Source organism: Leptonotus elevatus, chromosome 14 (assembly GCF_054856555.1).
Source record: "Leptonotus elevatus isolate MCC_2025b chromosome 14, RoL_Lele_1.0, whole genome shotgun sequence".
Taxonomy (NCBI): Eukaryota; Metazoa; Chordata; class Actinopteri; order Syngnathiformes; family Syngnathidae; genus Leptonotus; species Leptonotus elevatus.
In genome coordinates this window covers 13,499,207-13,514,194 of record NC_141252.1, presented here as the reverse complement: position 1 = coordinate 13,514,194, position 14,988 = coordinate 13,499,207, and the positions used below count along the sequence as shown (strand labels likewise).

Genomic DNA, 14,988 nt, shown 5'->3' with positions numbered 1-14,988 from the left:
TTTTTGAATAATGCATCCGCTCTATTTTCCTTCCTTTCGTTAAACTTTTAAACTGCAAAATTCTGCATAGGTAATGAAGAAAGAGAGGTGGGACAGATTAGTCTGTCATCTTGCGGTATAATCCTTGGAAATGCCAAAACTCTGCCTGGAGATAATATATTCAGTGCAGCTCTCTGGTGTACCTGCAAGAGTCCGCAGTCAGAGGAAGGAAGACAGTGACGGAAGTTGCAAAAGAATGTAGTATCGTCTCCATCAATAATCTACCATCATCCGTCTGCTGCAATTACTAGCAAGTGAACTGGAGCTTAACGGGTTCACCTGATGCAGCCCAGCCGCTGTAGAACATCTTTGAGAAGCATTTGCATTCCGCCGGTACAAAATCAGCTTTTCCTGAGGGAGAATGTCTTATCTGCCCCCCCAAATCATGCTTAGAGTAGCCCAGATTAATTTTACATCAGACTGCCAAGTGGATTTCCTCGTGTAAGCCTGGTAAACAACGGGAATTTGTTTTCATCTCAGCAGATGGATAACGACAGAAACAGCAGAGCACGGCTGCACCTCAGGGGTTGATATCTTAGCCCTCATTAAAAATAAGTTTGAGAGGAATACATTTGATCCGCTTTGAAAGATAAAAATTAACATCCAGCCTTAGTCCAAACAAAATGAGGACAATGTTGAAATCAGAATCATATTTTTAGGCTCCCCCCCGCCCCATGATGTGTATTATACAGGAAGTTTGTAGACTCAACCCTGAATGTTAAAACCTTCCTTAATTATTCAGTAATAGAATAAATTCTGTACAGTTGAGAAAAGTTATGTAGTCAATGAAAAATATTGTAAATTTACATGACAAAGATCTTAAAGATTCAGACAAGTGTGAGATCAAAATTCGCAAGGGGCCATTCAAATATTTATGGAACTAAGCAGCTACCAAAACAATTACTTGGTTGTTTTATTTGACACTTCATGAATTCTCTGGATCGCTGTCCCCTTTAAGGGCTACATCGCCAACGGATGCAAAGTAGTCGGGGACGTCTCTACATCTCTCACACTCTCTTCTGGGCTTTGATGGATTGCAGCAGAACCGCACACTGATGGGCTATTATTTCACTTTGAATTGGACAAATGATAATGCAGGCTCCATCCAACCTGTCGCCGGCTGTTCTCTGTCTTATTTTTATTTGTCTTTTTCATCCTTTGTCTTTTTAGCGGTATGCCTTCACACATTCTGAGCAGGGGGTAACATCTCCAAGTGATGTTGTGGAAAATAGTTTTTGTGGAACGTCGGTGGGAATGAGTGCTAAGGACTAATCTTTATATAAATTCAATGTCTCTTAAAAGTATAAATCAATCTGATCTTATTATTGGAATTCAGCATACAATGGGCTCTTTGCACAAATCCACTACTTCCTGAACTCGATACCACTCCTTCATCTCCTGTCTTTCATGATTGGACAAACTGATTAATCCAGGTGTGTCTGGCCATTGTCGTCGTGGTTACTGAGGTCAGGCACACCTGGATTAATCAGTTTGTCCAATCATGTAAGGCAGGAAATTAAGGAGTGGTGCTGAGTTCAGGAAGAAGTGGATTTGTGAAAAGGACCCATTATTTATACCAGTGGTTCTCAACCTTTTGTCACATGTATCGCTTGTGAATTTTTTTTTTCAGCCAAGTACCCCCTCAACAGCGCAAAGCATTTTTGGATTAAAAGAGACTTGAAACTAAGTAGTTGCCATCAATCCATTTGTAGTGATATTTTTTTTTTGTTATATCTAAAAATATATAACTAAAAAAGATGTAACTTTAAAAAAGAAATAACTAACCTAATTAGAAATAAAGATTTGTGAACATAATTATTTTTATCAATATAAAGTGTCCTACTTTGGGATTTTTTAAATCTCACCTGCCCCTGAAGTGCCTTCACATACCCCTATTTGAGAACCACTGATTTATTCTGACAACATTTGGCATTTAAAGTGAATTTGGTTTATTGCTAGAAATAACACAAGATAGTGGCAACAAACAAAAGCTGTGATGCTAAATTCTAGGGATGTAATGTTATCCAAACGTCGCGAAACAATATTAGCACAATATGAACCTAGACCAACATCCAGAAATTACTGTTTGTCGTTCGTTGACGGGTGAAATGAGTGCACACAGCAGCCGAAATCAATTCATCAATATCTATCTGTGTGTATGTGTAAAGTAATAATAAAAATAAAAAATAATAACAAAAACAATAAACATAACAGCATCGCAAGAACATTTTTACAAAGCACATCCAAAACATGTTTTCCATGCTCAAAGGGAGTGTAAAGAAGACTCGAGCATTATTAAATCCACTCGATGGGTAACTAGTTTTGAAAATCAGTTCAACAATTGTTCATGTTACTATAAAAAAGGGGTTTGGTAAGAACATAAAATGTGTGCAATATCGCTACGCTGTTTATTGTACATTGTTATACAGATTTGTGCAAGAATTATGGAAGTTGCGACATGATTTTATTCATTAGGTTTCACGAGCCAGATAAAATGATGTGGGGGGCCTAGATATGGCCCATAGGCCTTGTGTTTGTATGGATGACTAAATCATTTAAGACAACTTTTTTCAACATATGCGAAAAATGTAAAATCATCAAAATGTCGTCATCTCATCTCAAAATATCACCCATCTTTTCCCACTTTAATTTAATAGCCAGTCACCCAAAAATACACAGAACTGAATGGTGATCGATGACTCACATTTCAACACTTAAATGCACAGTTTTAGTTCTGAAGTCTTCTAACGTTCTTTCTCTTACTCATTTTCAGACCATCAGTATTCATGGTCAACCTCGCCGTACTTCGATGAGGAAAGCTACTCCCCTCCACGCAAAAACATGAAGGGTCTCTATGGTGGGCGCCCCACCCACCTCCAGCTCACCTCTCCCACCTCAGCCCACACGTGTGGCTTTGTAGATGTTGACCATTCCCTCGAGCACCATCTTCACCACGGAGATTCTCGGCCTCCTTCATATCTCCTCAGCCCCACCGAGAGCTGTCCCCTTGAAGGTCGTCATCGCATCTCCCCGAGGAGTTCCATCCACTCGGAGTGCATGGTAATGCCGGCGTCCATGGCGCCTACGGACCACTCTGTAGCATGTAGCACTTTTCCACGCATGCATTACGGAAGCGCTTCGCGGGACAGCGGGGGCAACACCCCCGGCGGCAGGGATGACGGCTGCTCTTCCTCGCATGGCGGCAGCGGCAAAATGAACCGAATCCCAGCAAATCTGCTCGACCAATTTGAGAAGCAGTTGCCGCTTCACCGGGACGGCTTCCACACATTGCAGTACCAACGCACATCCACCACAACGACGACAGAGCAGCGCAATGAAAGCCCCGGCAGGATCCGCCATTTAGTTCACTCGGTGCAGAAGCTATTCACAAAGTCGCACTCTCTGGAAGGTTCCTCGAAGATGAACGGTACCAAAAGCGATTCGCATCGGGATGGCTCGCACCATCATCACCACCACCAAGGCCACCACAAACACAACAAGCGCAGCAAGAGTAAAGATCGCAAAGGGGACGGGAGCGGGAGGCAACGTTCGGGCGGCTGGTGGAGTTCGGACGACAACTTGGACAGTGACAGCACATACCGACCGCCGAGTGTCATGTCGCGACACCCCATGGACCAAATCAGTCACTGCTACCCTGATTCGGTGCACAGCCACTTAGCGGGAGATCTATCGCTAAAGACTTCCAAAAGTAACAATGATGTTAAGTGCTCAGCGTGTGAGAGCATAAACATGGCACCGGAAGGCAAGTTCATGAAGAGGAGCTCCTGGTCCACGTTAACAGTCAGCCAAGCCAAGGAGGCCTACAGGAAGTCTTCGCTTAATCTGGAGAAACCCATGACGCCAACAGACCTCAAGCCCAACCTCAGACCGTGTCACTATCTTCAGGTGAGTTTGCAGATAAGTTTATCCCTTCATTGTATGTCCGACAAAGTTGACTGGCTTTGGAGTACGGGGAGTCCTCAAGTTACGGCGGAGTTCCGTTCGTACGCTGGCGATGTAACCCGAATTTCGACTTAAGTCAGATTTTCCCTTTGAGTCGATATTTACGTCAAAATACTTTCTACAGTAATTTTGAAAAAAGGTATTTGGCAAGACGCCGGAACCAATCTTCCGTGTTTCCGCACGGACATTCATTGCTGACGGACGGCAGAGCGGAGCTAATTCAAGCTTAAACACAGAAATGTGATGCGCCACAACTTTAAATAACTTAAAAATGCCGTGATTACTGTGGGAAATTAATGAAAAAGAACGGGCTACGAACGAGGCACGGGCGCTGTAAAGTCGAAACGACATAGGGTGTGACGTAGTTCGAGGACTCCCTGTAGTTTTCTTACAGGAATTTACAAAATGTCTGCTTTGCTTTACAAATTTTGAAACATTTGGAACTTCTAACGAGACAATTTTTTTTCATTGTCAAATTTTCCCAAAAATTTAAAATTCAACTGGACGAAAATTTCTCGTTAAATGTAATAACAACTATTTATGTAAAACAACCAAAAAAAAATTCCCGCCATTTTTTGACGGTGTACCGCCATTTTGTAACCTTACCAGCAAGCTGAATTCTCGCGGTATTTGTTCACACATACTACGAGAAATACATCGTGTACCGCTCCCCCTGATAAGTTTGCAACCTACCTTTTTTAGGTCGGACCAATCAGACGTTGTTTAGGGCATGACGAAACCAAGATGCGTCGATGGCTCGGGGAAACAAACAAACCTTACATAGACGAATGGACGTTGCAATTAATTCTGTTCTCGCAGAATTACTCACCGTTTCCTTGTTGAATGCATTTTATCTGGTAAAGATGTTCGTGTTTTTGTTTTTTTTCCTAAGACGAGACAGAAGAAGGCATTTCCATCCGTTGCTGTGATTGGTCAAAACAAATGCGCACAAAATGCAGCATCGTCCAATCAGCTCAAAGTATTGGACAATATTGGACAGAATGTCCCTCCTTTCCCAAACGTATCTGCTGAGTGAAGTTCCAGATTGATAATGTGAAGAACTCCCTTGAGTGAATCACAATTATCAATCTGGCTAGTGAGGTTAGCCATTTTGAAACATTTTTAAATTGTGAAATTCGGAACAGCGGCTCATAAGGAAAATTGGTGTTAAATGTAAAAATGTTTTGAGAGTGTATAGAAAAGCGAAATACAACCTGCTAGGCTTCATTAGTGTTGGTAAACTCCAGCAAATAAAAAAAAATTTGGTGGTATCTTCCAGCAAAATGCCATGATTGTCAAGAAATTCAATATTGGCGGGAACATTAAATGACCATTTTTAATATGACTAACCGTACCTCTTTGTTATAAAAATACCCACAAACACCAAATCTGCTAATAGTATCCATCCATGTTCTTAACCGCTTGTCCTCACAAGGGTCGCGGGTGTGCTGGAGCCTATCCCAGCTGGCTTCGGGCAGTAGGGGGGTACACCCTGAACTGGTTATCGCAGGGCAGTGCCAATAGTAGCAGTGCTATAAATGAGATTTTCGAAAATGTCAAAATGATAGGAAATTCTGAAAAAAAAAATTGAAAACAATATCTATTCATTGATTTAAGTTTTATTCCAGAGTACTGCAGCCCGAATAGAATGCTCTAGAATCTGCAGACTTCTTTTTGACTCTCAAAATCAACAAGACCAACATGTTGTGAATGGACCTTCAGGACTTCATTGACAGAAATAGAGTCATAGATTGTTGTCATCCTCCTGCACACGTTTTTCCAGTGTTAAAGTCTAAGTCCTAAAGTAATTACAGACGTGTTACTGTACATAATACGGTATCCCATTTTGTGTTACCTGCCTGATGTTCATGATTTTTGGGCATACAACCATGTGATGGTTGTTTTATAAAAATCAATATCAGATTAATGCTGTTTAATTTACAGCAATATATATCTGACAGATTCATGTACGCTTCGCCTCAGGCCCAAATAAAATGAACAAGTCAGCATATTGGGAGAGACAGGGAGAGTGTGTTGTATGGATATTTGAGTGGGTTGTAAATAGAAAGCCGATGCATCTCTCAAATTGGCCAGTGGAGCCAAAACAACACTCACTTTAAGCTTGTATCAACATAAAATGTTTGGAGGACTATTTTGGATGTCGGTAGACAGTTTTTCCATCAAGTCGAGTGCAGTTGTCTGCAGTGAATCTTACCCTTTTCCCCTATTTGTCCACTCACTTTAGGCAGTGCCTGACTCTTGCAGCGCCATAAACATTTCTAAAAATAGCTTCTTCTCCTGCTTCCTGCCGCAGGGCTAAATTTAGCCCAGCGTTATCAATCCAATTCACGCGGGGTGACACTTCTTCCCACTTGCAGGAGAATCATGAATGCGTTCACCAAGATGAAGAGAAGGAGACGAGCTTGGAAATACAATCAAGTCAAATATGTGAGCCTCCTAAAAGGGGTTCATGAGGAAAGGAATCCTTTGGGTCCTCAAGCATATCCACAAACATGGAATGTCTCACCAGTGCTCCAAGGAAACATTTTCTCTTTTTCTCCTCAAGTAAAAGGATGATGTGAAAAATATGTTTTTCTTCATCTGAAGTCGCTGCCAGCTCACATGGCACTGGTATACTTAGAAACTCATTGGCAGACTGTCAAATGAATGCTATAACGAATCATCTTAAAACCATTTCAGCCAATTAGTGCCATTTCTGAAAAGCAAAAATATCAAAAGACACTAGGCACACCCTGGATTCTTGTGTGTGGGCCTCCCCAGTGGAGCGGCCATATTGGCCAAAATATTAGGTATAGCCCGGATTGTTGTGTGTCCCTCCCCAGTGGAGCGGCCATTTTGGCCCAAATATTAGGCACACCCAGGATGACAAACAGCAGTACAAAATAATTATTTGTATTTACATCATTACATGTATAATAGCGAAAGGGCTTTTCATTAGGAAATCAAATCATACATGTGAAATGATAGTGAAATTTCACTTGAAATATAAATATGAAATAAAACAATAAAAACAATAACGTTCGGATCTAATTAACAATAAAAAAGAAAAAATCTCCAGTACATCTAGAGGCTGTAAAAAAAAAAGTGTAGTAGCTAAGTCCAGCATAAAAGCCACTGAGGAAGTCTGTTATTGTGTTTTCGTATTTACAAACATTATCGTTCCTCTAAGTGTAACAAAAAAGCTCCAAAATGTGTTAAATCCTGTCAAACCTATAAACAACATGGAAACTCGCGTTCCAAAAAAATATATGCGGTTCTTGTATCTACGCACACCTGCCAATCGATGAGCACTAGCTGTACGACCTCAGGCAATGGTGACACCAAATGATCATCTTTGTGAGTGTGACCTTCACATAAACACACAAAATGGCACTTAGACAGAGAATTTGAAATTTTAACTCCAGCAAAACTCAAGTGAAACCGAGTTGGGATTACGTGGAAATGCCAGACAACGTGTAAAGGTACAGTAATATACAGTAAATTCTGTAGAGTACATTTGATTCTATTTAGAGTGGGACCAAATAAACTCAGTTTTAGAGTAATATTTACACTTGGAGGAGAGTAAAATAAAAAATAAAATAAATAAAATAAAACTCACTCAAGGATTGAAGAACGAACTCACGACCTTCACTACCACATGAGCTATGCTATATATCCAAGAGTTATGAAGATTCCAAGTTACTAAGCGATATACTAACACACAGCAGGAGTTGCATGGCTCAGGGAGTAGATCAACTGTCTCCCAAGCTGAAGGTTGTGAGTTTGTTCCTCATCCCTTGAATGACTTTTATTTTATTATTATTTTCCAGCCCTTTATTTTACTGTCTTCCAAGTGTAAATATTACTCTAAAACTCTATTTGGTCCCACTCTAAATAGAGTCAAATTTACTCTACAGAATTTACTGTGTAGGCAAAAGTATTAGGCCACCACTTTGTTATTTTAATTAGCTTTTTCACAGCAGCCACTTTAACATAGAAATGCAGTCGTACTAGGGCAGAAACAGTCAAGTTTAGTAGGTCCACATTTCTAGCAATTTCTGTTCGAGTTTGTAGAGGCGCATCACAGAAACCTAGAATGTTACCTCATTTTGTTGAGAATTTTACTAAGGCTATGGCTTCAAGAAATCATATGTACTGTTAGAATCACTTCGGCTTTTTTTTGGCTAACAGCTAAGCCTTGTTGGAGGTCGATTCATTGGTTGCAGAATGACCGAGACAACACATTTGTGTACTACTGTTTTTGTACTGTATTTGAAAGATTGAGTCACATTTTTATTTTTACTGCGGTCACTGATTTGAAAGCAGCCACAACTTTTTTAGCACTTGGGCAATAACGTATCCAGGGACTGTCCGTCCTTATTGAGAATGAGAGAGTGTGTGCGGGGGGTGCGGTATTCATCACACGCCAGATGGTTTGATGATGTTCTAGTCACCTTGTTTGCGTCCTTGCTTGATGTCAGAGGAAATAATAAAAACTTTGAAATGGTTCGAAAAGAGATGACAGATATATATGAACGGGCATGAAGCAGGTGCTTCGTGTGTGAGAGGGTTCGATGATAGATAGATTAAATGGTCATTGGGTCGGACAATGATAGATTCATAGTGGCTGATCTTTCTCCGAAATGACAAATGTTGCAGAATCAGGCTGGACGTTCGCTATCACTCTCTGTCTGTGGCGAAGTCATTTCACAAATTAGCCCGTGTTAGCCTTTACCAACACACACGTGCACACTTTCCATTTATTCACATGTGCCTAATGAAAGCACCGGGTAGCCGAAACACATCAATCTGCTGCTGCCAGGTGACCCCATCTGGTGGAATTTCAAGCTTCAAGATTTATCATGGCCCCTTTGGCTTCCTTCTAATCTGGAAATACAAACGTACATTTTACGAGAATGATACTTAAAGGATCCCAGACAATGAAAACAAGCAGCTGGAGCTGCTTCTACTCTTCCTTTATTTTCTACATTCGCAATTCTCTCCATTAACAAAACTGTAACTCAAAAGTGTATTTTGACATTTTTGCCAGAAGGATGCTTCAGAGGGATTTAAAAGGGCAATTAAACTGTTGAAAGTTGACTTGCCGAAGGTTACACTTGAGAGACAGAAAGAAGACTATTACAACAGTGCACCCCCTTTACATACAGTAGATTTGTTCCCATAGGTGTTATTCTTAGATAGCTATCGCAAACCCCTCCTTAGTTAAGATTTCGTCTGAAGGGAGACAGGAGGGTGAGAATTAGATCAAGCAGGCGTGCACTGCCGCCAAAGTACAAATTACACAGCATTAGGTTGATAAGCAGTAATGAAGCATGGTGGGAAAGAACGGTAACCTTCCATCAAGCATCCGGCACTGTTCTCTGCTTTTCTTTTAATGAGGACGACATGTTGCCAAGTTTTGACAAAACTGTTGCATTCCAAGTGAATGTCAGCTCACCCTTAGGTAGTCAAGGATACTGATTAACCAGCTCGCAAGCATTATAAGCGAAGTGCGCATTAAGTACGCGCATGCGTGAAAACCAAGTTAAAAAAAACAAAAAACAAACAAAGTGTTTGTGTAACTGCACACCTTAAAGCTTGCAAGAATTGTTTAAACGACCTTTAGCCTTAAGTGGCAAAGCAACAGGTGCACTTGGTGCCATTTTTAACTGTCCTAATGGAGTTTATCGGCAAAAAAAAACACCATTGCAAAGCTGGAGAAGACGGAAGTGTACGCTTGTAAACCTCTGTTCACTCTTCCCAATTTCCAGACAGAAAAGAAAGATCCAAACGGACGTATAAGAGGCTAAAATTTATTTTTTTGTTTTTTTAACACATTTATTTTGTCAATATCGTGAACGCGAGAACCTGCTTCAACCTTCAGTGAAGAAAGCTCCTACCCGTCTCTTGATCGCGTCCCGGTGTTGTGTCCTCGGTCCAACTCCCGGTAAAGTGCACACATTCAGTCAAATAATAAGCAGTTAAATAGGCTTAACTGTACGTCTCACGGAAGAGGGCAGTTAGTAACAAAGTTTCAAATAGATTCAATTAAAAACATCAACTTTTCAACGGCGGAAATGGTCCAAATCAGCGCTTCCCCTGTTAGACTCTTTTCAATGACAAGTTGGTAGCAGGCTACCAGCCAGCCTACCCATAATGCACCGCGCTGCCGAGATGCGCACTTCGCTTATTGCAGTCAGAAACTTTGTAAACAGCAACGGAATGTAACCCAAGAATGAATCAAACATAAAAGCAAGTAAAAGCTCGCCTACAAATGGATTCACTGGACCAAAGCAAGAAAAACACCCTAGATTTGGCCAGGGTGCATCAGAGGTCTTGGAAATTAAAGTTATTTTAAACTAAAAAGGAAAACCTTTCTGTACAATGACACTGCTACGTCAACACACCTGTGTACACTCTGGTCCAATGTATGGATGTAGATAAAGGGCTACTCCAACTACAATTTTTATGAACATTTCTTTTAATTTTTTTTGTACTAAGTGTTTTTAGGGAGAAGTACACAAAGCAATCTATTCACGTTCATTCGGTATTTACTCGAGCCCATTTCTGCTTCTGCGTTGTCAAAGACAACCCTCGCGCGCTGATTTTTAAGGGAATGAAAGGAGCCGTTTCCATTGGCCAAGAAGCTACTGTGTTCACACCCACAACAGCGTAGATACTCTTTTACTAACTACGACCGTCTGTGAAAAGACCAAAGAAAGAAAACTCCACACATGCACATAATTAGATGAAAAATAGAGTCCTATATTATAAGTTATTGACACATAGTATACCATATTTTCTGTCCTTGTTTTGTATCAGCTTTTGACAGCTGTCCAATCCTCCGTTTTAACTTTTTGTTGCCGACCAGCGATAAATAATCCGAGGCTTGTGTGTTTGCCTGCAAGGCTGTGGCATGTGCAAATGACTGACAAGCTCCCGCAATCATGCATTCTGCCTTCACAGTCTTTGATAGGCTATTATTGTCACGGTGTGGCGTGTTTTGAAATCATTGAATTTGAGGCATAAGATGGAGCCACAGAGGGGATGATTTGAGATCTTTTGAATATCAATTTCTACTCCAAGGCGACAGAAATGTAACATATAGCATTAAGCATGTGTGTTTGTCGTCTGGCAGCAGGAGTACTCTGTATTTGGATTGGATGACATTAAATGATCACAAAGATCTCCTCTGCTTTACACTGATAGTGTGGCCGGTGTGTGCTTAGCTTCAGGATTAGTATCAGGTGTGAGAGGAGGGTTTGGTAAATGCTTAGAGAGCTCCTCAGAAGTTCTAGTTGCACCTAAACAGGCAACAGCTATCTATCATCCATGTTGGACGGGTCGCCAGCCATTCGCTGGGCACATGTAGACAAACAAGAGTCACATTCAGATTCTTCTTATTAATTACTTTAATGTTTTGCTAGAAGTCAACAACTCTGTTCTGAGTCCGGCCAACCAATCAGAGGTCTGGAAAAATGGCGATGTCATCAAGGGCCAGCACTTTAACCCTGTGAGGACCAATTTGAAATCTGATTGAGTCAAGAAATAGTCCCATTTCAAATATTGGCCAGCACTGCTGATTTTGAAGGTCCTGGGCAGATAAGATTGACATAAAAAAAAAATCTAACATTTATATATACGCGTACTGGAAGCAAGAGCCAATAGAAATGCTCCAAAGGGAAAAGAGCAGACTGGCGGCAAAAAAAATAAAAGAAAATATTACAACTATATGGAACAAATATTTTTTTGTAGAATTTAGGTTGGAGAAAAAAAATAGTTTGATGGCATGGGACCTTTTAAGTCTCTTTAGTGAATCTGCAGCTTTATACTAAATGACGTCATATGATGGTGGTTTTACATGTGCGCATGAGTATACTTTATTTGGAGTAGGAGCTAGTTAGGTTTGCATCCTGTCGTCTTGTAACTAGTCATTCTTCCTTTCCTTTGTGGAGCCAAGAAATAACAAAAAGTAGAAACGGAACACAATCTATCCTTGCAATTGTGCATGGGGGGGTGGGGGTGTCTATTGGTGGGATTGACATTGACTGACCATTTTAGAGCACTCAAACGCATCCTGTCTCGCTTTATCTCTCTCAGCTCTGTGCCTACAGCTCTCTCTTTGTTCCACTACTTTTAATTTGATGGGCGTGACTTTTTTTCTCTCTCTGTTTCGTGGTGAGAGAGGTTCTTCGTATGGATAGAGCTGCAGGGGTAATCAATTGATTGCACCGCCGATGTCAGAGTATTGGCTGATGCCTAACAAGTTTCCCTATACATATACAAGCACGCACAAATCCACGCGTTCCCTCTGGGTAGTGCTTGCAGCCCTGCAACACAAAAATATACAGCAAATTGAAAATTTAATTTCTATATGATTATTGTGTAGTCATTTGTCTTGTTTGTTTGAAAAGTCTCAAGACTGGCGTCACGAACGATATATTTCAAATGATTCTCTCCCTGCCACACCAAAAATGAGCTCCGCAAGGATTATTCTGGGAATTCTTCACAGTTGGGCATCTTTGCCATCTTGATATTAGCCACATCTTCAAAATGGGTCACCTTAACTCATTCATACCCAAAAACGTTTAAATATGGTTTTGTAATACTTTGTCCTAAACTCCCCAAAACATATTTATTGAGTTTTTTTTATGCTAGAGCATACAGAAGGCTTTGATACAGTTTCTGACATGAAGAGGTCGCTTAAAGCAATGGTAGTTATTACAAAAAACGGCCAGCAGGTGGTAGCAGAGTATAAGAGATCAGCCAGGGCCATGTTGCAGCAAGCTTTTTGCCAATGTTTGTGAAAAATGATGAAACTTAGCTATATTCTAAAGCTAATGGCTGCAAAACGGAAACAGATACAAATATCCTTTTTTTCCTGATGAAAGAAGAGACTCCATGTTTTTATAGCAATAGAACAGAATATTCTGTGGACCTTGCAAAATCAGTTAAAATCCAGTAAAACAGCCGGAGTGAAGGGGGATTGCTTCAGTGAAAATGGCTGTGAGTGAATTAATTTAATGACTCCTTCTTTAGAGCTTGGAAAAAAAATTCGGCTGAGCAGAGAGGTTGCCCTTGCATGGCGGTGATATTCTCTGTCGGATGCTCAGGGCATTGTGAGCCGGTGGATTGTCATGGTGAAGAAAACACATCTCATATCTCTTCTCGTGTATCAGGGTCGACTTTAACCCCCGCCAGGACACTACAAGCCAAGTTGGGGTGGACCTGTTGGAATCGGTACTGGCCCTGTAATTAATATGATAAGTTTCAATGATTATTTGAATAATGTTCTCATTAGAATGCAGTTGTCCGTGCAATATTGGACACAATAATCTGGCAATGACGCTTCACTTTGCATTGCTGCCCTTGTTCCTTCTTGCCATTCTGTGGTCCCGCTGCCGCTGGTATATTTTAAAGATAGCAGCGATCATGCTAGCCAAAGCTAGCAACATGTGGCTAAGTGTTTTTTCCATGCATCAACAAAACATGCTGTTTGGTATAGTTGTCTCATTAACTAATAAAAGTCTTTAAAAAAAAAAAAATAATCACTTTTATGCCATTTTTGGCCCCCAAAATTTTGGTGACTTAGAATTTTTTATTGGCTCAAAATCATTGATTATAAATGATTGATCATCTCACCTACACTGAAGTGAATAACATTTAATCGTTTTTAGTTTTGGTTTGAAATAATAATATGTCTTTTGTGGTACCACATCCGACACTTTTCTGACACACTTTACTCCAGTTATGCTTTAAACAAGAAGCTGAATTTCCACCAGCTTTGCCCACCAATGCTGTCTTAATAAAAAATGGTTGATACAAATCTTGAAACATGGTATGTGAAACAATCTAAGGACCTTTTATTTAGTTGAATGATTCAATTTGGTTCGATTCAGTGGGATTACGATTTGATTCGATATGGATGGCTCAGATCAAGAGGGGAATAATGCAACGAGGTTCTTGTCATTTTACATACATATGAATCAACTTGTCAACACCGTAAATGTGCCATCTCCTTTGAAGATATATTGCTCCAGTAAAAGATTACCTTCCTACACGGCCTCCTTCCATGTATTATCTTAATGCTGTCAGATGTTTGGGTTTACAGGAAAAGGAGAGAAATATAGCACAAAGTACAGATTGGCACTCGACCTTGTGTTTTATTGCCTGTACTTTATTTATTCTGGTATTATAGCTTCTGCGGTACATTTACTATACATGTATAACATAGACTTGGAAAAGGAGGAATGCATTTGGCTGTTGTGATTTTGTCATTTTAAATAAGAATCCTCACATATGAGCTGCGATATTTCACAGCTCTCCCACAAGGGCGTCGTCATCCAAGGCGTATTTATTTAGTAACAGACTCATCAAATACGTCCATAATTATTAGAGTAGTTTCACATGCTGCTGACACCATCAGCGTGTGCAGTCCTGTGAGAACTGTGTCTTCTCTCACGGCTAGGATGAGGATCTTCACTGCCTTGACTGTTGTTGTTGTTTTTATCTCACCAGGGAGGCACCTGAGAATCTTCTCAGTTTATCAGCCAATCCAAATTAAACAAATTTCACCACAACTTGTGCGTTTCCTCTGGCGTTCCATTCATTAATGAGACATCTAAAAATACCAAACTCCTCCAAGACTTAATTAACCCTTGGACTCAGTTTTGTAGCTTGTGCATATCCATCCTGGGCATACACACACACACACACACAAAAATAATGACTTCTAGCACTTAGTGTGTTTTTTATGTGTGCGTGATTAACAAATCAAAATTGTAGAATCATATATCGCTAGTTCTTAGTGAACACAGGAACAATTTTCACATGGACTTGATTACTGTAATGACCTTCTGACTGGGCTTCAAACAGCTGCATCTCATTTAGAACGCTGCAGCTCGGGTTCCGATTCTGACCAGAACTTTACACTGGATCCCAGTCAGCTATTTTTATATCATATATTTCAAAATTCTGCTACTGGTC

The 14,988-nt window shown here is 40.4% G+C and overlaps 1 protein-coding gene across 1 annotated transcript in view; it reads left to right on the top strand.

The window, feature by feature from the left end:
- LOC147163075 (uncharacterized) overlaps nt 1–14,988 on the top strand; it is a 138,218-nt gene that overhangs the window by 104,544 nt on the left and 18,686 nt on the right. Inside the window, exon 3 of the mRNA XM_086094305.1 lies at nt 2,813–3,945. Within this exon, the coding sequence (XP_085950431.1) occupies nt 2,813–3,945 (1,133 nt within the window). The remainder of the gene's footprint in view (nt 1–2,812; nt 3,946–14,988) is intronic.